The sequence below is a fragment of the Dermacentor albipictus genome, chromosome 8, assembly GCF_038994185.2.
Source record: "Dermacentor albipictus isolate Rhodes 1998 colony chromosome 8, USDA_Dalb.pri_finalv2, whole genome shotgun sequence".
Taxonomy (NCBI): domain Eukaryota; kingdom Metazoa; phylum Arthropoda; class Arachnida; order Ixodida; family Ixodidae; genus Dermacentor; species Dermacentor albipictus.
In genome coordinates, this window is record NC_091828.1 from 55279622 (window position 1) to 55304855 (window position 25234).

Below are 25234 nucleotides of genomic sequence, written 5' to 3' on the forward strand. Positions count from 1 at the left end.
TAGGCCTATTTACAGCCATGCCCCATCCACCATTCGAAGTACATTTCTTCACTTCACGAACAATTCATTGCAAATCGATCACTATGTGTATGGCACTCTTTGGTCATATCTGGCCCTTGCGCCATAAAACCCCACACTTCATCAGAAGCGGTGACTCATATTTCATGTATGGTCTCGCAACGCGCGATGACGTTGCCAAAATCTCCCTTGACGACTGAATGTTGTCTCTGGACATTGCGCACCTCATGCGCTTTTTGGCTCATGAGTTGGCTATCTGAGGGTACGTCTCGCAGAAATCTTATACGCCCATCAAATTCTTTGGTACGTTTGCGCTGTGCTGTGCTTTTGGATATTCCCGTCAGCTGCGTGATTCTCCAGATGGTGAGCTGGCGATCGACGACCACATGATTTCGCACATCTGTCAAGTTTTGTGGCGCGCTGAATTCCACTGGGGTTGGCTGCAACGTGGGTCGTCCTTTGTGTCCAAGCGTCCTTGTTTGAACAACCTAGAAACCGACTTTCTCTGCCATGTGAGCTGGCGTCTTCTAACATTTATAGGATAGTCTGATAGATTCAGGCCTTTCTGGTAAAGAAAAATGAAACGACGGCATGTGCTTGCAAATACTTCTTTTTTTCATTTGGCGGCACCAATTCAACATCTATCAATGACGGCTACAATCAGTGTGCGCAACGCGCATGCGCACGTTTCTGTGGCTTAACTTCAGAGAGGCGCGTCTATTATAATAAAGGTTGTGCACTCTTTGCACAAAGGTTACCGTGTATAACCTCTATTGTCACAGTACGAATCTTAGCGATAACCTCCATTGTCACAGTAAAATATACCATACGCGAAGCATTCAAGCATGCGAAACCGGGCTGGTTATGAATGACTTTTGTGGTTACAGTATCGAAAGCTGCAGCTCCTTTTTCGCAAGCACAATGTTGACGCAGTGTGTCCGGCTGGTTGTCAGTTGATTTGGAAAAAGTCCGGAAAATCTACCATCAAAGCGTAAAGACATGCACGCATAGGTTGATCTGCTTATAACATAGACATATTCATGGGTGTATAGGACTGTGTGCTGTGGATTTCTGACCCTGCGACGAGGTTTCCTTTCATATTTTTACATATGTTTTTTTATATTGTTGTTTCGGACATGTGAAAACGTGTAGCCGTCACCATTATTAGTTGACTACGTCTCTTTTATTTTCATTTAAAAAATCGCCTTTCATTCTACACTAACGAATGAGAGAACGACCTGAAAGAAAATCTGAGTATCGGTCAGAAATTCTACAACGCAAAGAACTCGATGACGCAATTTGAAAACAAAAATGTCACATCTTTGCAAGAGTAATCGAAGACATGAAATACAGTACTTCTATGTTGAAGAAGCAGGAAGGATTCCTCAGAATGTTTAAAGTTTCTCCAAGATGGGCTTTAGCAGATGTGGTTTCGTACCTCCCCTTTAGAGTTCTTTTATCACTTTTTGCGACTCGTTTTTGAACAAGGGGGGCAATCCTCATTGATGACTAGATGATAAAAGTGTGACGTACAATTTGCTTGTTAGGCATGTCATTATTTTTGACACACTGTTTTGGAAGCCTTATTACAATGTCAATGAAACTGCAATTGAAATTATGAACATCTCAATGACCTCGAGCTGGTCTATGTCATAAAGCCTACACCTTCCTTATATCTTGTGTATGCCGCATGCGCAAGGCATACCTTGTAAGTCTGAAGGTCCCTTTCTTTATAGAGTATTATAACATTTTGCGGGTGTGTTGGAATGAGACGTGCCAACTTTTTCTGTTCTGGACCTGTCATCCTTATTCACAGCTAATATTTCCCTTACCCTTTCAGTGTTTTCCGTGCCAGTGCTGTACTGCAATATTGCCATTGGTCTGGCTGGAACTATTTATACAGCTCTGGTAATGACATTTTTATTGATCTTTGTAATTAGCACGCATGATATTTGCTATACCACATGAATTGATTTAGTTCGAGCAGATATATAACAAACTATTGTCTGTGCCATCGTTCCACCGCCTTTTCAGAAGCCCTTATGGTAGAGGCGGATGTTACTTGCAAAGCAAGTTGTAATATGGAGAGTCTTAATGAACACCAGCAGCCGTGTCAACAGATGTGCTAAATATTTTTTTGCAAATATTTATTCTAAGGCACATGTTTCATTGCCACATTAAAGCTGTGCAGTAGTGAAATTTTGTTCGCTTAAAAGAAATACTAAAATGGTCACCACTTCCAGCTCACAGTTTCGCAAACGTTCCTCTCTACCATTTCGGGATGATCTTAGTTGTGACGTTAACGTTTGCGTTTTTAGCAGACTTTGAATGCGGATATCTCGAGGATGGAGCAAGATTGAAGATTTCTGAGAAGCAGACATGACTTCGCTTCTGCTCGCTACTGCTTCGTTTCAATTTCGCGCTCGAAACATACGTCGCAAACTGAATAGGTATTTTGTATTTCGAGCCTTTTAAATCGAAAAATTGGCCGGGGCTTAGCTAAGGTTAAGCCTGGATAACTCGAAGCGACAGGGTTCGGTGAAGTTTATAATTTAGCTTATGGTTATGCTTTATGATTTAGACTATGGTTATGCTTACGGCTTAGCTTATGGTTATGCTTTATGATTTAGCCTATGGATAAGCTTACGGTTTAACTTATGGATATGGTTATGGTTAAAGGTGCGGATATGCTTACGGTTTACCTTATGGTTATGCTTTATGATTTAGCCTGTGTTTATGCTTGCTGTTTCACTTACGGATATGCTTTGGTTAGCTTATCGTTATGCTATACGTGGTGCCTTGTGTAGTTATGCAAATTGCTTATCAATGATATATACCAGAAGTTATGCAGGATTATTAAACTTCTTTAGTCACCCCCCCCCCCCCCCGCTCCGATGTGCGTGCTCTCGGGCAAGCAAGTCGGAGTGCGGAAGAGTGGAGGTGGTCTCTAGTTCGTTCGTCACACTTCTTGCTGGCGGGCCGGCGGTAGCGAGCCCACCATGTACGACGCCACAGACAAGAATCCATAGCGGGCTCTTGACCACGATATATACAGAGCAGGCGAGCTTTCTCTTCAACGCTGGTGATGTCGGTGGCGATATATCAATCAGTGCAAGTGGACGCGTTCACTGTCTACGGCTACCACGAAGGAACTCCGGGAAGGCATTGAGGGAAAGGGCGCGCGGTCTCTCGCAGCCAAGTTGTGGTGATGGCCGGCAAGGCGGGGGGGGGGGTGAGGGGGATACTGTTCCTTGCTGGTTCGTTCGTTTGGGGCTATTCGCCTGCGCTGACAATATCGTCTATGATCTTTGCATAGTTTCTGCCTTCTACTACTTCCCACCCAAACAACATGCGCTGCTTTACATCGTATGAGTATGTGGCGCCCGGAGTTAGGCGTTTACGAGTCTTCACTAGCGGTGCGTCAGGTTTCGACTGGAATATACTCTGGAGCAGTCCTCTGAAGGTCATGCTGGGTGTTGGGGAGCAGCAGGGCCACCATACGAGCTAACGAGGCGCATACAAAACACGCACTGTCTTTGAGATCGGCATACTTCTCTGTTACAATAGCTCACCAGGGTGAGCCATACCCATGACAGCATGAAGGCGACGGTAAGATTATGACGCAGTGACGAAGAAGGAATGCCTTCAATGAAACAGCGAAAGCGCGATGACGATGACAGCGTGACGATAATGGGGTGATGATAATGGAATTCTGTGCCAGAATGACTTCAGTGGTATTTTGACGGAGGCACGGAGAGCGCAGCACATATTTTGGTAATTTAAAGATGCTCAGTCAAGGCAATGACGTTCAGATTCCAATGGCGGCCTGTCCGGACCCAGAGCTTCTTAGCACCCTCTCCTACATCACAGGTCTGACCGCCGCGGTGGTCGGCTGCTTCGCAGTTGCTGAGGACTGAGGGCCGGGGTTTGATTGTTGTATTCATATAGGGTGTTGTGGCCAATCCTGCTCTGGTGAGGGAGTGCATTATCGGTTCTAGTAACCGGGATCAGTCTGCACTCAGGCCTTCTTATGCAATTTTGTCAACACGCCGATTTTTTATTCCGATGGAAAATTGCGCGGCACCGGGATTCGAAACATAGTCCTCTTGCATGCGAGGCGGATGCTCTACGTGAATAAGAGGTAAAAATGCAAGGTCTTACAGGCCTACGCCCCTACATCCAGTAATGATGACCAGGAAGTCGAAAGCTTCTATGAAGACGTGGTATCCGTGATCGGTAAAGTCATAACTACACCATACTGATGTGCGACTTCAATGCCAGGGTAGGCAAGAAGCAGGCAACCCGCCGTGGTTTCTCAGTGGCTATGGTGTTAGGCTGCTGAGCACGAGGTCGCGGGATCGAATCCCGGCCAAGGCGGCCGCATTTCGATGGGGGCGAAATGCGAAAACACCCGTGTACTTAGATTTAGGTGCACGTTAAAGAACCCCAGGTGGTCGAAATTTCCGGAGTCCTCCACTACGGCGTGCCTCATAATCAGAAAGTGGTTTTGGCACATAAAACCCCATAATTTTTTTTAAGAAGCAGGCAGGAGACAAGTCAGTGGGGGAATATGGTATATGTTCTAGGAATAGCAGGGGAGAGTTATTAGTAGAGTTTGCAGAACGGAATAATATGCGGATAATGAGTACCTTTTTCCGCAAGCGGGATACCCGAAAGTAGACGTGGAGGAGCCCGAATGGGGCGACGCTAGAAACGAAATAGACTTCCTACTTTGCGCTAGCCCTGGCATCATAAAAGATGTGGACGTGCTCGGCAAGGTGCGCTGCAGTGACCATAGGATGGTAAAAGCTCGAATTACCCAAGACTTGAGGAGGGAAAGGAGAAAACTGGTACATCAGAAGCCGATCAATGAGTTAGCATTAAGAGGAAAAAGAGAAGAATTCCTGATCAAGCTACAGAACAGATATTCGGCTTTAACTCAGGAAGAGCACCTTAGTGTTGAAGAATTAAATGGCAATATTGCTACGGAACAATATGTGCGATCACGAAAAGGCGAGCAGTGTGAAGACGACGACGACGATTACAAGCTAGCTCGGGCTGTTGCCTCTTGGCGAAGCGCAGCGTAATTTCTTCTAAATATACTTGTACATAGCTTTTCGTCTGCGTCTTCCTGCGTAACATATCTGGTGGAGGTGGACGATCCCTGTACCTCGTCACGGAGCTTCGCAGTGGACGGTACGTCGAGCCTTCCTTCATGGCTCCCGGCGACGACAACCGGACTCCCCCGGCTCCGACACCCGCTGCCACTTCGACGACCTACATCACTCTCCCCGCTCCCCGTGGTCCTGGCCTATTCTCGGGCAAAGATGGGGAAGACGTCGATGACTGGATCAGCCTGTATGAACACGTCAGCCGCAATAACCGGTGGGACCCTACCATTATGCTCGCCAACGTAGTCTTTTACCTCGGTGGCACACCTAAAGTTTGGTATCGTACGCACGAAGATGAGCTCACCAGTTGGGATTCACTTAAAACACAGCTTCGAGACTTGTTCAGCAACCCCTACGGTCACCAACTTGCCGCGCAGAAGGCGCTTTCCGGCCGTGTGCAGACGCCAACAGAGCCCTATGTCACGTACATTCAGGACGTCTTGGCTCTGTGCCGCAAGGTTGACACCCACATGGCTGAGTCAGACAAGGTTGCCCACATCCTCAAAGGCATTGCCGATGACGCCTTCAACTTGCTCGTTTGCAACAACGTAGCTACGGCGGATCCTGTTATAAAAGAGTGCCGCCGCCTGGAACTCGCTAAAAGCCGACGTATTGACGAGTAGTCTGTCCGTCTGCCCAACACCCCAGCGATATCTTCCTGTGCCGACACTCCTCGTCCCAACAACACTGCCGATGTTACCAGGATCGTCCGGCGTGAGATCGATGCCGCCTATCTGGCTGCCTTCGACTCCAGTCCCGCCAACACATCTGCAGTCACGGTCTCACTGCTCCAGCCAGTTGTCCGCCAAGAGTTCGAAAACATGGGTCTCCACACCATCTGCTCGGCCAATCGTCCTGATACTCGCCCGGCTTCTTCGATTCCGCTCCGTCCCGCATCTTCTTACCTTCCACCTTTCCACAACCCATCTCAATGGCGCACTGCTGACGACAAGCCCATTTGTTTCCACTGCCATTGAATCGGGCACGTTTCTCGGTACTGTCGCAGTCGCTGGAATTCCCCGACCCGGTCTACTTTTACTGCCTACTCTCGCCCTCCAGGTGGCCCTTCTCGTCCCTATGCCGCACGCTCCGTTAACGCCGCCGCTAATTCTCCTGCACCGAACCGCTCCTATTCTCGTTCGCCTTCGCCCCAACAACGACAATCTCGCTCTCCCCAGCCCCGTCGCTCCTATTCGCCGACTCCCTTCGCACGCCGCTCCCAGCCGGAAAACTAGACGATGCAGCGCCTCGAGGTGACGCTGCATTGCTCCCTATGCCGCCAAATCCTCTACTGACGTTGCCCACTCATCTGAACCTTCTTGACTTGCAAGTCGACGGTGCTTCTGTGTCTGCATTCATAGACACTGGGGCGCATTTGTCCGTAATGAGCGCTGACCTTCGTAACCGGCTTAAGAAAATTATCACGCCCGCCACGACGCCTGTTGTCCGTGTCGCCAATGGCGGAACAGCCCCCGTAACTGGTATGTGTACCGCCCGCGCCTCCTTCGCCGATCGCTCAGCAATCGTGCTATTCACAGTCATCGCCCACTGTCCCCATGACATCATCCTCGGCTTAGACTTCCTCTCCGCACATTCTGCGCTCATCGATTGTTCCGCCAGTACTCTCCGCCTTGACCTGCCTGTTCTGGATCCCGCTGAACCACACCCCAGTCGCCTCAGTTCCGTCGACTTCGTTCGCTTGCCACCTTCGGCACTGACCTACGTTGACCTAGAGTCTTCCCCACCAGTCCCCGACGGTCACTACATCGCGGCTCCTATGCAAGACGTCCTTCTTACACACGGCATCACAGTACCTCATACAGTTTTATCCATTACGGCGAATTGCGTCTGCCTGCCAGTGGTCAACTTTGGCTTGACGACACAAGTGCTGCCACACGGGATGTCTCTGGCCCAGCTCTGCGCATTCGAGGATCACTCAGTAGCATCTATTGCAGTAGACGATACTTCATCCGATACTCCTCTACCATCGCAGTCGGCAAATTGTACCATCGCTGACTTACAGAAAATGATTGCGCCCGACTTGCCGTCCGAGCACGCTCGTGAACTCTACCGCGTTCTGTTTTCCTACCACGATATTTTTGACTTTAACGATCGTCTTTTGGCCCAAACTACAGCTGTCAAACATCGCATTAATACCGTCGATGCCCCTCCTATTCATCGCCGCCCGTATCGAGTGTCACCAGCTGAGCGTCAAGTTATTCACGCAGAAGTTCGCAAAATGCTTGCCAAGAAGATTACTGAACCATCATATAGTCCATGGGCGTCACCTGTTGTACTGGTCAAAAAGACGGATGGCTCATGGCGCTTTTGCGTGGACTATCGGCACCTTAACAGGGTTACCAAAAAGGACGTGTATCCCCTACCTCGGATTGATGACGCCCTTGACTGCCTTCCCGGTGCTCGTTATTTCTCCTCTATTGACCTTCGTTCCGGCTACTGGCAGATTGCCGTGGACGATCTCGACCGCGAGAAGACTGCTTTTGTAACACCCGACGGTCTTTAGCAATTCAAAGTGATGCCGTTCGGTCTATGTAACGCCCCTGCCACTTTTGAACGCATGATGGACTCCCTTCTTCACGGTTTCAAATGGTCCACGTGCCTGTGCTACTTCGATGACGTTATCATATTCTCCCCAACGTTTGCTACGCACCTCGAGCGCCTCTCAGCAGTCCTGGACGTTTTTCGTCGAGCCGGTTTGCAACTCAACGCATCGAAGTGTCAATTCGGCCGTCGCCAGATTACCGTCCTTGGACATCTCGTTGACGCGAACGGGGTGCAACCGGACCCAGGCAAGATCCATGCTGTTGCGCACTTCCCTGTTCCAAAGTGTGTCAAGGATGTGCGCAGCTTCATCGGCCTTTGTTCGTACTTCCACCGTTTCGTGAGAAATTTCGCCGCCATAGCACAACCACTAACCGAGCTTTTGAAAAAAAGGCGCCCCTTTCCAGTGGGGCGATAACGAGGCCTCTGCATTCTCACATCTAATCGACATTCTCACAACGCCTCCCGTTCTGGCCCATTTCGATCCTTCTGCGCCTACCGAAGTCCATACTGATGCCAGCGGTCACGGAAGTGGCGCAGTACTGGCACAAGGCCAGCGTGGCCACGACCGTGCTATCGCTTACGCCAGCAGGCTCCTCTCACCCGCGGAGCGCAACTATTCCATCACTGAGCGTGAGTGTCTGGCCCTAGTTTGGGTGGTTGCGAAGTTCCGCCCATACTTATAGGACCGACCCTTTTCCGTTGTCACAGACCATCACGCGCTTTGCTGGTTATGCTCACTGAAAGATCCTACAGGAAGACTTGGTCGCTGGGCCTTACGCCTCCAAGAATATTCGTATACTGTCACCTATAAATCTGGCCAACTACACGAGGACGCTGACTGCCTGTCTCGCTACCCGGTCGACGAGCCTGACAACGCCGACAGTAGTAGCGCCAACGGCATTTTCTCTGTGTCTGCCTTCGCTAACATCGCCGCTCAGCAGTACCGAGACCTATCGCTGCGAGCACTTATCGAGCGTCTGCGCTCAACACCTACCGACGCATCCGTTCGCCGATATGTCCTCCAAGGCGGCATTCTTTATCGAAGGAACTTCCTCGCTGACGGCTCTGATCTTCTTCTTGTCGTGCCAAAACAGCTACGACAGACTGTGTTCTTTGACATGCATGACGCACCCACTGCAGGACATCTTCGGGTAACCCGCACGTACGACCGCGTCCGCCGGCGCTTCTATTGGCCTGGTCTCGCCCGCTCCGTTCGATGCTATGTTGCTGCCTGTGATCCCTGCCAGCGACAGAAAACACCTCAGGTGCTACCTGCCGGTCATCTCCAGCCGATCACCGTCCCTGTAGAACCGTTCTTTCGTGTTGGATTAGACATGCTCGGTCCCTTTCCCACGTCATCCTCTGGGAACATAATGGGTAGCCGTCGCGACTGATTACGCCACCCGATACGCTATCACTCGTGCTCTCCCTACCAGTTGCGCCACTGACGTCGCGGACTTTCTCTTGCGTGACATTATCTTGCTTCATGGCGCCCCGCGACGGCTGCTTACTGACCGTGGTCGAAACTTCCTCCCGAAAGTTATTGCTGACATTGTGCGATCCTGCTCCATTCAACGCAAACTGACTACCTCATACAATCCGCAAACCAATGGCCTGACAGAGCGATTAAACCGTACTCTTACCGATATGCTGTACAAGTACGTTTCGAAAGACCACCACGACTGGGACATTGCCCTTCCTTACGTAACATTTGCGTACAATTCTTCCCGGCATGACACCGCCGGATTTTCTCCATTTTATCTTCTGTACGGTCGCGAAACTACCTTGCCCCTAGACACGGCACTTCCCCCTGCTGCGATCTCAACAAGCGAGTATGCGCGCGACGCCATCGCCCTCGCCAACCATGCACGCCAGCTTGCCCGTGCTCGACTGACGGCCTCACAAGCCACTCAGCAGTGTCATTACAACGCCCGCCATCGTGACGTACAGTTTTCGCCTGGTGCGCTCGTGCTCCTGTGGTCACCCTCACGTCACGTCGAACTTTCAGAGAAGCTCCTTTCGCGATACACAGGGCCCTACCGCGTGCTGCGCCAGGTGACGCCTGTGACTTACGAAATTGCTCCTGTGGGTTCAACCTCGTCCTCTCCTTTGGCATCAAGTGATGTCGTGCATGTCAGTAGGCTCAAGGCCTACTACACTGCTTCCGAGTCCGATCTTTAGACGCTCCGGGACGGCGCTTTTGCAGCCGGGGGTAGTGCTACGGAACAATATGTGCGATCACGAAAAGGCGAGCAGTGTGAAGACGACGACGACGATTAGAAGCCAGCGCGGGCTGTTGCCTCTTGGCCAAGCGCAGCGTAATTTCTTGTAAATATACTTGTACATAGCTTTTCGTGTGCGTCTTCCTACGTAACAATATTATGGCCATCATTAAGGAGTGTGCCATCATTAAGGAGTGTGCAATAGAAGTCGGCGGTAACTTCGTTAGACAGGGTACCAGTAAGCTATCGCTGGAGACGAAAGATCTGATTATGTATGACAGCCTCTAACCCTACAGCTAGAATAAAACTGGCAGAAAATTCCAAGTTAATCGACAAGCGTAAGACAGCTGACATAAGGAAGTATAATATGGATAGAAATGAACACGCCCTCAAGAATGGAAGAAGCCTAAAAGCAGGGAAGAAGAAACCAGGAATAAGCAAGAATCACATGTATGCGTTAAGAAACAAGCCGGCAATATCATTACTAATATGGATGCGATAGTTCAAGTGGCTGAGGAGTTCTATAGATATTTATACAGTACCAGTGGCAGCTACGACGATAATGAAAGAGAGAATAGTCTAAAGGAATTTGACATTCCACAAGTAACGCCGGAAGGAGTAAAGAAAGCCTTGGGAGCTATGCAAAGGGAGGATCAGGTAACAGCAGATTTGTTGAAAAGTTGTGGGCAGATTGTTCTCGATAAACTGGCCACCCTGTATACGCAATGCCTCATGACCTCGAGCATACCGGAATCGTGGAAAATGCCAAAATAATCCTTATCTATAAAAAAGGGAACGCCAAGGACATGAAAAATTTTAGACCGATCAGCTTACTGTCTGTTGCCTACAAAGTATTTACTAACGCAGTCGCAAATAGAATCGGGAACACCTTAGACTTCTGTCAACGAAAGGACCAGGCAGGATTTCTTAAAGGCTTCTCAACAATAGACCATAATAATACTATCAAGCAGGTGATAGAGAAATGTGCGGAATATAACCAACCCTTATATATAGCTTTCATGGATTACGCGAAAGCGTTTAATTCAGTCGAAACGTCAGCAGTCATGAAGGCATTACGGAATCGGGTGTAGACGAGCCGTATACAAACATAGCGAAAGATATCTATAGTGGCTCCACAGCCACCGTAGTCCTACATAAAGAAAGCAGCAAAATCCCCATAAAGAAAGGCGTCAGGCAGAGAGACACGATCTCTCCAATGCTATTCACAGTGTGTTTACATGAGGTATTCAGAGACCTGAATTGCGAAGAATTGGGGATAAGTGTTAATGGAGAATACCTTAGTAACTTGCGATTCGCTGATGATATTGCCCTGCTTAGTAATTCAGGGGAACAATTGCAATGCATGCTCACTGACTTGGAGATGCAAAGCAGAAGGGTGGGTCTAAAAATTAATCTGCAGAAACCTAAAATAATGTTTTAACGGTCTCGGAAATGAACATCAGTTTACTATAGGTAGTGAGGCACTGGAAGTGGTAAGGGACTACATCTACTTAGGGTAGGTAGAGACCGCGGATAATCTGGCTGGAATAATCAGAAGAATGGGCTGGGGTGCGTTTGGCAGGGATTCTCAGATCATGAACAGCATGTTCCCATTATCCCTCAAAAGAAAAGTGTTTGACAGCTATATCTTACCAGTACTCACTTACGGGCAAAAGCGGGGCAAAAACCTGGAGGCTTACAAAAGGGGTTCTAGTTAAACTGAGGACGACGCAACGAACTATGGGAAGAAGAATGATGGGTGTAACGCTAAGGTGGGGGGATCAGAAGGGTGTAGATTGGGTGAGGGAACAAATGCGAGTTAATGACATGTTAGTTGAAATCAAGAAAACGAAATGGGCATGGGTAGGACATGTAATGAGGAGGGAAGATAACCGATGGTCATTAAGGGTTACGAACTGGATTCCAAGAGAAGGGAAGCGTAGCAGGGGGCGGCAGAAAGTTAGGTAGGCTGATGAGATTAAGAAGTTTGCAGGGACAACATGGCCACAATTAGCACATGACCGGGGTAGTTGGAGAAGTATGGGAGAGGCTTTTGCCCTGCAGTGGGCGTAACCAAGCTGATGATGATGATGAAAGTAATGTCATTAACAAAAAGGTATTATGCGCCTGTTGTTGTTTTCTCATTGAAGGGCGGACTTCGCAGCGTTGTCTGGGCAGACTGCGTTCAAGCAGCGGTAATGGCATTGACACCTATAATCATCATTACAAAAGTCGTCTATGATTCACCCAGTGCCAGCCCACCGCTGAGGCCTGTGAATGACTTCAACGTTACGCAATACATATTCAGGTGAGAGTTTTTCATCGGTCATTCTCCTGATTTCGGTTTGTACGCTCCTGACCTGAAGAAAGTATTGTCAGATTTGTGCACCTTTAATAGGCCTAAATCTTTTTCATAGGAAAGGGAAGTTTTCTGATCCTGTCGAACATTCGAGCAGCTCTCGCTCCCACAGGGTGCGTGCAATGCGATCCAGAACTCTTGGCGTGGCACCGGTATCGTAGAATGGTCAGCTGCTTAAATTATCGGTGTCGATTTATTCCGAAAGAGCCACGTTCAATGATTTATTCTTAGTTTATAGGAGCTTTTACGTAAGCGGACAAAGTTCTAAATCCAAAGCATGGAGCCGTTTAGTTAGAATAAGATACTGTTAAGTTTGATAATTGTTTGACAATTGTTTGACAGTCCAGCGATTACACTGGAATCTTCGACGAGTCATGTGTAAAAGCCGACGCGCTAGACCAGATCAGATTCACGACTATTGCCGACCCTACTGCATGTATCTCTCAATTTGTTTTGCCTCAGTATATCGCGAAATGAAAATATGCATCTAACTGAGCTCAAATTTCGCATTAGGTAGTATCATACTCATCGGTGATTTTTTTTCAAACAAGTTGGGCCTAAGATTGCCTGCGCGGTGCAGTCGGATACGAAACCAAAACTGCCATCGCAACATTCGAATGCTTTTCCGCAGATATGTAAAATGTACTGCGGTGAAGCTCACTTTAGGAATCCGGCCGCCATTGTGGAAGACATATTCGACCTTCGCCCATTTTTGTATTTGCTAAAAATCAGAGGCGTATTAGATTTCTGCTTTGTTGATTAATGGTAATGTCACTTGAACGTTAGTTTTATACTTTGGAAATATAGAAAGTGGGCGCGTGTATCATTCGGGGGCGTGTTATAATCGGGCGAATACTGCCTAATAAATCAGCGGTAAGTTCAGGCGTTTTAAAGCGAAGCTTTCTTTGTGTCTTCCTATGACTTTTGCGCTACTGCTGCTGTTTTTTGTCCGGCACGCCGCGTCGGGGGATCGTTCAGAGCGTGTATATACATTGCAGGAGCGGGGCAGAGAGGAAAGTCGATGCGAGAAACTCGTTCGGACCTTTACATCTCGTGGCATGTGCACAGTGCCCTCAGGAGCTCCCTGGGTATGGCACTCTTGACAGCTGTAACTATCCGTGACGCCCTCAAAAGCGTAGAGGAAACTTCACCGCTTAATGCTTGGTTGCTGGGCCAGTTGGTTCAGTGCAAATTATGTAACAGCGCGAAACATAAGGAAGGGACGACGATAGAGACCGAGTGAAAAGAGCGCTGGCTTCCGGCTGGTTATTCTACTGTAGATGCTATGCATATGCCTACATGCAAAAGACCGGCAGGAAAGGAACATTAGGGAGAAAAGAAAAGAACAACAATCAGTATGAGTGGCACGAGGTGATATCACCAAGCTCCTAATCACAAACCATCTAAGAACCTTAGTTCTTTTTGGTCAGTGTCAGTGATGGGATAGTTACACACCCATCTCCTGCACGAGCAATCTTGACCACCTCGATAAGTTCTCTGAAGCACTGGTGCTTGTGTCGAGAAACAATACCGCTTTCTTTTTAATTGCCGTACGCATAGCTTGGTACGATGACGCGTAGACCTATCACATTTACGGCAGTGTAAGCTGAGCTGGCCCTCATTACCGTCACTTATATTCATCGATGGCGTAGAGTTAGAGCATCCGCCTCGGGCGCAAGAGGACCGTGGTTGGAATCCTGGTGTCGCGCCATTTCCCACCGGTTTAAAAAAAATCCGCGTGTTGATAAAATTGCATAAAGGGGTCTGGCGTGAGGCCTGATCCCGGTGACCACAACTGGTAACGCACTCCCTTACCACAGGAGCATTGGCCACCCTGGTGCAGTACTTGGCCACAACCTCCTATATGAATACAGCAATCAAATCCCAGCCCTCAGTCCCCAGCAGCTTCGAAGCAACTGACCACGGTGGTGGTCAGATCTGTGACGCAGCAGAGGGTGCTAGGAATATCTGGATCCGGACAGGCCGCAATTGGAATTTTACCTGGCAATGCTTAACGCTAGACGTTATCTAGTGAGCGAGTGAAGCAGTGCTATTGGAGCAATTAGCCGGCATTAAATGGGATATAATAGGGCTGAGTGACGTTAGGAGGACAAATGAAGCATATACAGTGCTAAAAAGCGGGCACGTCCTGTGCTACCGGGGCCTAGCGTAGAGACGAGAACTAAGAGTCGGATTCCTGATCAATAAGGATAGAGCTGGTAACATACAGGAATTCTATAGCATTAACGAGAGGGTGGCAGGTGTTGTTGTGGAAACTAATAAGAGGTACAAATTGAAGGTCGTACAGGCCTACGCGCCTACATCCAGTCATGATGACCAGCAAGCCGAAAGCTTCTATGAAGGCATGGAATTGGCGACTGGTAAAGTCAAAACAAAATACACACTATACTGATGGGCGACCTCAATGCCAGGGCAGGCAAGAAGCAGGCTGGATACAAGTCAAAGGGGAAATATGGCACAGGTTATAGGAATAGCGCGGGAGAGTTATTAGTAGAGTTTGCAGAACGGAATAATTTGCAGATCATGAATAATTTCTTCCGCAAGCGGGATAACCGAAAGTGGATGTGGAGGAGCCGGAATGGCGAGACTAGGAATGAAATAGACTTTATACTCTGCGCTCACCCTGGCTTCATAGAAAATGTGGACTTGATCGGCATGGTGCGCTGCAGTAACCATAGGATGGTAAGAACTCGAATTAGCCTAGACTTGAGGAGGGAACGGAATAAACTGGTAGATAAGAAGCCGATCAATGAGTTAGCGGTAAGAGGGAAAATAAAGGAATTCCGGATCAAGCTACAGAACAGGTATGCGGCCTTAACTCAGGCAGAGGACCTTAGTGTTGAAGATATGAACGACAATCTTATGGGCATCATTAGGGAATGTGCAATAGAAGTCGGTGCTAACTCCATTAGACAGGATGCCACTAAGCTATGACACGAGACGAAAGATCTGGTCAAGAAATGCTAATGTATGAAAGCGTCTAACCCTACAGCTAGAATAGAACTGGCGGAACTCTCGAAGTTTATCAACAAGCGTAAGACAGCTGACGCAAGGAAGTATATATGGATAGAATTGAGCATGCACTCAGGAATGGAGGAAGCCTAAATATAGTGAAGAAGAAGCTAGGAAAAGGCAACAATCAGATGTATGCCTTAAGAGACAAATCTGGCAATATGGTTACTAATATGGATAAAATAGTTCAAGTGGCTGAGGGGTTCTATAGAGATTTATACAGCACCCTTGGCACCCACGACGATAATGACAGAGGAAATAGTCTACAGGAATTTGATATCTCGCAAGTAACGCTCCACGAAGTAAAGAAAGCCTTGGGAGTTACGCATAGGGGGAAGACAGCTGGGGAGCTTCAGGTAACAGCAGATTTGTTGAAGGATGGTGGGCAGATTGTTCTAAAAGAACTGGCCATGCAGATTAATTTGCAATGCCTCATGAGCTCGAGTGTACAGGAATCTCGGATGAACGCCAACATAGTCTTAATCCATAAGAAAGGGGACACCATAGAGTTCAACAATTACGCACCAATCAGCTTACTGTCTGTTGCCTACAAAGCATTTGCTAAGGTAATTGCAAATAGAAATAAAAACACCTTAGAGTTCTGTCAACACTATCACATTATCAATCACTATTGTCAACAGAGTTCTGTCAACACTATTCACACTATCAAGCAGCCCTTAATGTAACCAACCCTTATATATATAGCTTGCATTGATTCAGTCAAAACCTCAGCAGTCATGCTGGCATTACGGTGTCAGAGCGTATACGAGCCGTATGTAAAAATACTCAAAAATTTCTATAGTGGCTCCAGAGCCACCGTAGTCCTCTTTAAAAAAAGCAAGAAAATCCCAATAGAAAGGGTGTCAGGCAGAGAGATACGATCTATCCAATGCTATTCATAGTGTGTTTACAGAAGCTATTCAGAGACCTGGATTGGGAAGAATCGGGGATACGAGTTAATGGACAATACCTTAGTAACTTGCGATTCGCTGATGATTACGCCTTGCTTAGTAACTCATGGGAGCAATTGCAAAGCGTGCTCACTGACCTGGACTGCCAAAGCAGAAGAGTGGGTCTAAAAACTAATCTCCAGAAAACTAAAGTAACGTTTAACAGTCTCGGAAGAGAACAGCGGTTTACGATAGTTAGTGAGGCAGTGGAAGTGGTTAGGGGATACATCTATTTATGGCACGTAGTGACCGCGCATCCGGATCATGCGACTGAATAATCAGAAGAATAAGAATGGGCTGGGGTGCGTTTGGCAGGCATTCTTAGACCATGAACAGCAGGTTGCCATTATCCCTAAAGAGAAAACTGTATAACTGTGTCTTACCAGTACTCACCTAAGGGGCAGAAAGCTGGAGGCTTACGAAAAGGGTTCTACTTAAATTGAGGACGGCACAACAAGCTATGCAAAGAAGAATGATGGGTGTATCGTTAATGGGAGATAAGAAGAGAGCATATTGGGTGACAGAACAAACGCGAGTTAGTGACATCTTACTTGAAATAAAGAAAAAGAATGGGCATGGCCAGGGCATGTAATGAGGAGGGAAGGCAACCGATTGTCATTAAGGGTTACGGGCTGGATTCCAAGAGAAGGGAAGAGTACCAGGGGGCGGCTGAAAGTTAGGTGGGCGGATAAGATTAAAAAGTGTGCAGGGACAGCTTGCCCACAATTAGCGCATTACCGGGGTAGTTGGAGATGTATTGGAGGGGCCTTTACCCAGCAGTGGGCGTAGCCAGGCTGCTGTTGCTGCTGATGATGATGATATACTTGTGCTATTTTAGTCGGGTGTTTAGTCACCCTCCAGTCTGTCTAATGTATTCGCGTCCGCAAGACAACGGCACGCAATAAACGACACCCTCGTCTTAAGAGACAAAACGTTTTGGTATTGAATCTTGCATGACTTCTTTCTTTACGCTATTCCACGATTTTATTTTCTGCAAAGGATTGAAAGTTTTAACGGAGCCGGAAAGATAACATCAATGCCTACGCGTTTCTCAGTCTTTTTCAGGGTGTGCGCAGCCTGGTCGATATACGATATAATGGCTATTGTCTTGCGCACAACCGAACCCCCCCTCCCTGCTACACCCTGCTTCTCAGATTGCCGCACTATTTTCATTTTTTGGAACAGGCCGTCGGCCACATACACCACGCGAGTTTCCAGGTATCCCGCGTCAGACAGCCGTTTAATTTCAAGTGGTAGGATCCGCAGGGTCGTCTGCGTAAGCAGGCGTTTGGTGTGTTGCGACACCAAGTACCCGAGTATACGAGGGTTGGATCCTCCCGCGTGTAGCCGCGCGTGGCGTAGCCGTGTCTGGGGAAAGGGTGATCTTGGGGGTTGAGCGGATTCTGGGTGTTTGGACCTTCAAGGCCCTCCGGCGGAGGCAACACACCTCTTCGGCCTCTGCCAAACATAGGCGGCATCTCCAGACTGACACATGTGGAGGAAATCGGCAGGCACCTTTCCCTGTCCTTCTATTCAATATTTTGCTTTCCCTCTCGCTGTCTCTTCTTTCCTGTCTTCTTATCACTTCTTCTCACTTCCGTATTTCTAGGCTGCAAGGGTTAACCTGGTGTATGTATCCAACCTTGGGTATTTTATATTAGGTTATAGTATCTACGTACAGTTGGTGTCTGCGTTTCCTCCCAGACTCGTGTCGTCCCCTTCTTAGGCGCGGTGGTATGTGGCTGGCGTAGCTACCGAAGTTAAATGAATTCTGCATGGCTAAGGCATCATTCCCGCTCTATCCGATCGTCCTCTTTCAAAAAGAGGGCGCACCGGAGAAACTTTCCAGCTATTCAGCCAGCACAAAGAAAATTTCTCCCGCTTCCATGTGATACAGAATTAAGATCCCGAAAAGACAGTAAGAACTATCTCACTTTTCATCGCAGCTAAATGTCTTACAGACACACTAGGTGCTGGCTACAAAGTGATGAAAATGAGCAGTGGCGACGTTCTTCTTGAGGTCCGCGACACTCAACAGCAATGCAAGCTCTCCAATCTCTTAGCATTCCGCAATGTGGTAATTACTGTTACCCCCATCGATCATTGAACACCTGTAAAGAAGTCATCTCTGATGAAGATCTCTTGAGCTTGAGCGAGGAAGAGCTCCTGCAGGGCTGAGAACACAACGTGATTGAAGTGCAAAGAATAGATCAAGCGAGACAACCAAAATATTCAAACTAAGCATCTTATCCTCACCTTTGCATCGAGCGTGTTACCAGAAATCCTAGAAACGGGATATACGAAATTGGAGTCAGTCTTTACATCTCAAATCCCCGAAGATGCTTCAAGTGTCAGGGATATGGCCATGGTTCGCAAAGCTACCATGGCCTACTGACCTGTGCAAAATGTAGCGAACACGAAAAGGTCAGCTGTAGTGGCACACTCCGCTCTCCCGACTGTGATGGTGGACACGCAGCATACTCTCCAACTTGCTCCACACGGAAAAAATAAAAATACATAATCACAATGAAACTCCAAGAGAACATCTCATTTCAAGAAGCACGGGAACATGTTTCCTTTTTCCATACCTCAGGGTATGCTGATGCAGCGCGCAAGGGGTTAAGGTCGCAGGAACTCAGGTGCCGGCGCGGCCGACAAAGAGTGTGGTTGCGGCCGTGCCACCAGCCCCCTTGGCGTCAACAGCCACCCCTGAAGGAGGGCCCATCGACCTCTGTGTTGGTGGCCTCCAAGGCCCTGCTTTTCGAGGCGAGGCTTACGGTGAAAACACCCCGCTCGTGTAAGCAGAAGTCCAGCGGCTCCCAAGAGTCGAAGGACACAATCCCGAGCGAGACAGTGTATGGAGCGCCTGGCCCCGCAGGGGCGTCTGCGCAAGCAGGCGTTTGGTGTGTTGCGAAACCACGTACCCGAGCACACGAGGGTTGGACTCTCCCGCGTGTAACCGTGCGCGGCTTAGCCGTGTCCGGGAAAAAGCGGATCCTGGGGATTGAGCCCATGCTGAGTGTCAGGACCTTTAAGGCCCGTCGGCGGAGGCAACACGTCCCTTTGGCCTCGGCTACACGTAGACGGTACCCCCGGACTGACCCACCCGGGGGAAATCGGCAATCGTCCTTTCCTATCTCTCTCTCCTCAAATCTTCGTCTTTATCTCTGACTTTTTGACCGTTCCTGTATTCTTCTCTCTTCTATTTACTTCCTTTCCCCACGGCGGCAAGGGTTAACTTTGTGTGGCTATCCTACCTAGGGGCACACTATATTTGGTTACAGTGACGGCGTACGGCTGGCGTCGTGCAGACTTGTATTCAATTTCTGCCGCGTCCCCTCTTTGGGCTTCGTGGTGGGTGGTCAGCGCTGTTGCTGAATTTGTTATGCCTATTCACGGAAAATTCTTCTCCCCCACTTCCTGACCACCCTCCTAAATGAGGGCGTACCGAAGTCTTTCAATTTTCGGGCAACGGAACATGCAACTTTCCCCGCTTTCACGTCGTCCACTCCGATCAGTCTGGAAAAATGGTGAGAATGATCTCACCTTTTCTGGTATCGAAATCTCTGTCTGCAGTCTTTGGACCTGGTTACAAAGAGTCGAAAATGGCAAGCGGCGATCTCCTACTGGAGCTTCGTGACGAGAAACAGCATGAAAAGCTACCTAAACTAGTGTCCTTTGGTGATGTTCCCGTTACAGTTACCCAACACCGTATCACGAATACCACCCGCGGCGCCGTCTCTGATGCTGATTTGCTAGAGCTATCTGAAACTGAACTCCTGGAGGGCTGCAGTGATCAGAACGTCATCAGGGTCAAACGAATTAAGATGAGGCGGGAAGGAAAAGAAATTCAGACGAAACACCTAATTCTTACTTTCGGCTCTAGTGTTCTGCCTGACGCTATCGAGGCCGGGTACCTCAAGATTCGTGTTAGGCCATATGCACCAAATCCCCTGAGATGCTTCAAGAGTCAAAGGTTCGGCCAAAGCTCAGAACTGTCGAGGCCGGATGACTTGTGCGAAGTTTAGTGAAAATGAACACTCCTCTGAAACCTGCCAGAATACCCCACACTCTGTCAACTGCGATGGCGAGCATGCCGCGTACTCGCGGTCCTGCCCGTCTTGGAAAAAAGAAAAAGAAATTGTGACCATAAAAGTAAAGGAAAATATCCCTTTCAAGGAGGCACGCAGGCGGGTACCCTACCTGCCCAAGAACACATTTGCCGAAGTGGCGCATCAGGGGCAGCGCCACAACGGTCTCCGGCGGTTGTCCGACTCACATCCAGTGAGGCGGCAGTGACGCCATCCGCCCCCGCCCCCCCCCCCGGTGGCTGCAGCAAGCGCTGCCACGCCAACCCAACAGAAGGGGCCATCTACCCCCGGGCAGGTGACCCCAGAGGCCTCGTCCAACGTGCCGAGGCCTTCACGCCAAACGAAGCGCTCGGAAGAGCGCGTGTCCAGCGCCTCGCAAGAGGCAATGGACACAACCACCAGCAAGACGGCGCCACCAGCGCCTAAGGAGAGGCAGGGCACTCTCGAACGCTCCAAAAGAGACAAAACTCCGGTCACGGCGCCAGATAAAAGGCGCGTAAGCTAACCTCTGCCTCTTAAACACACAGCACCCAACACATATAGCATAATGGATACACAAATACTACAATGGAATGTTAGAGGACAACTCCATCTCCTAGACGATATTAGCGAACTTCTGCACAAACACAATCCCAAGTTGCTGTGTGTTCAAGAGACACATCTGAAACGTACGAACACAAATTTTCTCCGTCATTACACAGCCTATCGTAAAGACCGCAGTGAGGCGAACGCCTCGGCTGGCGTTGTAGCAATAGTTGGTGACTAGTCAGTAGCTTGTCATCATGTCGCCCTTCAGACACCCCTTGAGGCAGTGTCAGTTCGGGCAATTCTTCTTAATAAACTAATCACTGTATGTTGCATATACATTCCCATAAATTATGATCTCCGAAAAAGCGATTTTGATAGCCTGATTGATCAGCTCCCGGACCCCTACCTCATCGTAGGCGATTTTAACGCCCACAATATCATGTGGGGAGACCCGCGATGTGACGCGAGAGGCCGTTTTATTGAAAATTTCCTTCTGAATTGCGGTGCATGCCTCTTCAACAAGAAGGAACTAACGTATTTTAACAGTTATCATAATCCATATTCCTCAATAGACCTTCAATTGGCTCTACCTCAATTTTCCCTGATTTACAATGGCATGTAACCGAAAATCCCTCTGGAAGTGAGCACTTCCCTATAACGTTAAATTTATTACATCAACATGAATGCGCTCCACACGCCCCCCGGTGGAAACTAGGCTCCGCCGAATGGAATCATTTTAACGCATTCACATACTTATCACGGGATTTTATCAGTAATTTTAACATAGATGAAGCAGTAGAATATTTTACTTGTTTTACACTCGACGTAGCTCAAAAGTTCATTCCACAAACACAGAGTCTGCACTGCACTGCAGACTCGGTGCAGTGCAGCGCACGACTGCACTGCAGACTCGCAAGAAAGATACAAAACAAAGCGTGGGGTTTGCTGCGTCTGTCCCCGACTGCAGAAAACCTCATTGAATTTAAACTGGCCAAATCGCAAGGAAGGCGCACCCGGAGACAGGCAAGGAGGGCTAGCTGGGAGAGGTTTCTCTCGAGCATCACATCCTACACTCGGGAGTTTAAAGTTTGGAATGGTGCACGAAAGCTAAAGGGGCAGCACATCCACCCATTGCCCTTAGTTGACTCCCAAGGAACTACCTTGGAAGACCAGGCCAACGCTTCGGGCGAACACTTCGAGTATGTATCAAGTTCCACACACTACACAAGATCAATCCTGAAGTATAAACAAATAGCTGAACTTAAGACACTTGATCGTAAATGCCGTCCAGATGAACCATATAACCGTCCTTTTAATATTGGCGAGCTTAAAGCGGCATTGAGCGCATGCAGAAGCTCTGCACCGGGAGCTGATAGAATCATCTATGACATGATTAAGAACTTACACGAAGACACAAAAATTACACTTCTGGCACTTTTCAACTCCATCTGGGCTGCCGGGTACACTCCACCCTCATGGAAGGAAGCTATTGTTATTCCCGTCTTGAAGCTGGGTAAAGACCCTTCCTTGGCGTCAAGTTATCGCCCGATAGCTCTTAGAAGTTGTCTTTGTAAGCTATTCGAAAAAATGATGAATCGTAGACTAATACATTTCCTTGAGCTGAACAATATGCTCGATCCTTATCTGTGTGGCTTCAGAGAAGGGCGGTCGACAACCGATCATCTGATGCGCATTGAAGGAAGCATCCGCGATGCATTTATACATGAATAGTATTTCCTATTGATATTCCTTGACATCGAAAAAGCGTATGACACGGCATGGCGTTACGGGATCTTGCGAGACCTGTCAGACATGGGCATCCGGGGAAATATGCTGAACATAATTGAAAGCTATTTGCCAAAACGTACCTTCCGCGTGCAAATCAGCAATGTATTGTCGCGACCTTTTATACAAGAGCCTGGTGTGCCTCAAGGATGCCTGTTTTGCTGCACGCTCTGTATCGGGAAGATTAGCACGCTTCGGGCTTCATTACCGCCAGCCACATTTGATCCTGTTTATGTAGATGACATACAAATAGGTTTCAAATCCTGCAACCTTGCAGTGTGAGAGGCAAGTACAAAGTGTGCGAATGGGCAGATGAAATCGCATTTATACTGAACCCCAACAAAAATTATCGTGTGCTTTTCACAAGAAACAAAGGGCTCAATGCAGATCCCAATATCGAAAGGTATGGTAAGCAAATCCCTGTGAACAAAGAGCACATAGTCCTACGTATCATAGTTGACTCTAAACTAACTTTTATTCCACACATAAGGTATCTCAAGGTGAAATGGTTAAAAACAATAAACTTACTGAAACTTTTATCCTACACAACATGGGGCAGCAATAGTAAGTGCTTAATGAATATTTACAAGAGCCTGATTCGATCACGATTGGACTATGGTGCTGTGATCTACCATTCTGCCGCCCCGAGCACGCCAAAAATGCTAGATCCGGTACACCGTTTAGGGATCCTGCTGGCCCCTGGGGCTTTGACAACAAGTCGCATAGAAAGATTATATGTAGAATCAAATGATTGGTCACTCCATGTGCAGAAAACATACGTCAGCCAAACACACTTTCTGAAAGATCAATCTAATCATCAACATGCGTGTTTTAATACTGTTAACAATACGACATATGCTACACTCTTTCGTAATCGTCCCACTGTAGGACAGCCCTTTTCTCTGTGTGTGAGGGTTGAAATGGACGTCCTACTCCTGAAACATCGCTGAATGCCTCCAGGTATGCTACTTCCATGGGAGTGGCAGCTGATATAATGTGATGGATCTTTCCTGCAAGTTACAAAGCATGCGCCAGAGATTGAAATCGAAATGCATTTCCTGGAATTCCAGTACAAGCACTCCTGCACGGATTTCTACACAGACGCATCGAAGTCACATGAGGGGGCGTCCTGTGCAGCCGTTGGTCCATCCTTCTCGGAATCCGAAGTACGGAATCTGGAAACAATTGTCTTCACGGATGAGGCCTGCGCACTATTGTCGGCCGTGAAGCGCATAAGGAAATCAAAACTGCAAAATTAGTTATATATATATATATATATATATATATATATATATATATATATATGTACGGACCCCCTAAGTGTTCCGAAGGCCTTGATGTCATTCTATATATATATTATTCATTCTGTATATATATATATATATATATATATATGTGTACGGACCCCCTAAGTGTTCCGAAGGCCTTGATGTCATTCTCCAGGTACAAAAATACATTTATTAATTAACTCAATCACGTCCAGTGCAAAGCGTATACATCTAAGCAGCATGTGATTATATGCTGGGTGCCTGGCCATAGGGGCATCCACGGGAACGTCCTAGCGGACCAGACGGCCACATCATTTGCATCGCATGCTGCATCGCACTTGCATCGCATGCTACCGCTGCAGTCCCTGTCTCAGATTTGAAGCCCTTGTTACGAAGGAAACTGCGAAACTACTGGCAACGCTTGTGTGACGTGGAAACATTAAGCTGCGCGTAATAAAGCCACAATTAGGTTACTGGCCTTATGCAACAAAATCACGCCGAACGGGTGTCAACAATAACCGTCATCTATCTAACCCGCATTTCCTGCCTATAGCGCTGCGCACTCGGTAGTTCCAGGTGTGGAACGGCATGCGTGTCATCAGCGTGACATAGCATTCTCCGTAGGAGAGTAGCGAGCGCAGAGCTTTCAAATAGGGAAATGCAAGCAAGGCTAGTTAACATAATTGTTGTGTGACAAGATGAGCCACAAAGGGTGCGATATTTTTCAAGAGTGTAGTGTTGGGACAAGATACGCCTCTAAATGTGTGGACGTTTGTTGGAGTGTATATATTCGGGGGGAGTCGCGTCCTATGTTTTTACCTGTATCTTTTCGCGCTTGCCAAATGAGCGTGGCTTAAAAGATCCTTAAGGTCTGCTCTTATTCTTGCGCCTGCCGTCCATAAACGCAACAATAGGCACTAGCAAAAAACGAAAAGGAAATGTGCTGCCTTCTAATTCGCAGAACAAACTTTGACCTGACAACCGAGGAGAACATTTGGAGTGGTTTGGCAGCAGCGCTCCCTTACAGCTTCGTGCGCCTGGGGTTCGACCAGATGGCAGTGCAAAGGTTCATGGCAGCGAGGACCCTGCGACAAGCGAAAAGGTAGGTTTCGTCAAGTTTTCGGAGGCAACAAAAAGTGGCGTTCGATTTCCCGTCTTCACAATTGAGACTTGCACTAGTGAGATTAACAGGGATAATGAAGTGGGCAATTGACATCCATCCAAGTTGCTCTGACCTACAAAGG

The 25234-nt window shown here is 48.0% G+C and overlaps 1 protein-coding gene across 1 annotated transcript in view; it reads left to right on the forward strand.

Moving 5' to 3' along the window:
* Positions 1-25234, forward strand: part of LOC135921730 (sodium-coupled monocarboxylate transporter 1-like) — a 157432-nt gene that overhangs the window by 38034 nt on the left and 94164 nt on the right. Inside the window, exons 6-8 of the mRNA XM_065456027.2 lie at positions 1859-1926; positions 12127-12284; positions 24952-25092. Coding sequence (XP_065312099.1) covers positions 1859-1926; positions 12127-12284; positions 24952-25092 — 367 coding nt within the window. The remainder of the gene's footprint in view (positions 1-1858; positions 1927-12126; positions 12285-24951; positions 25093-25234) is intronic.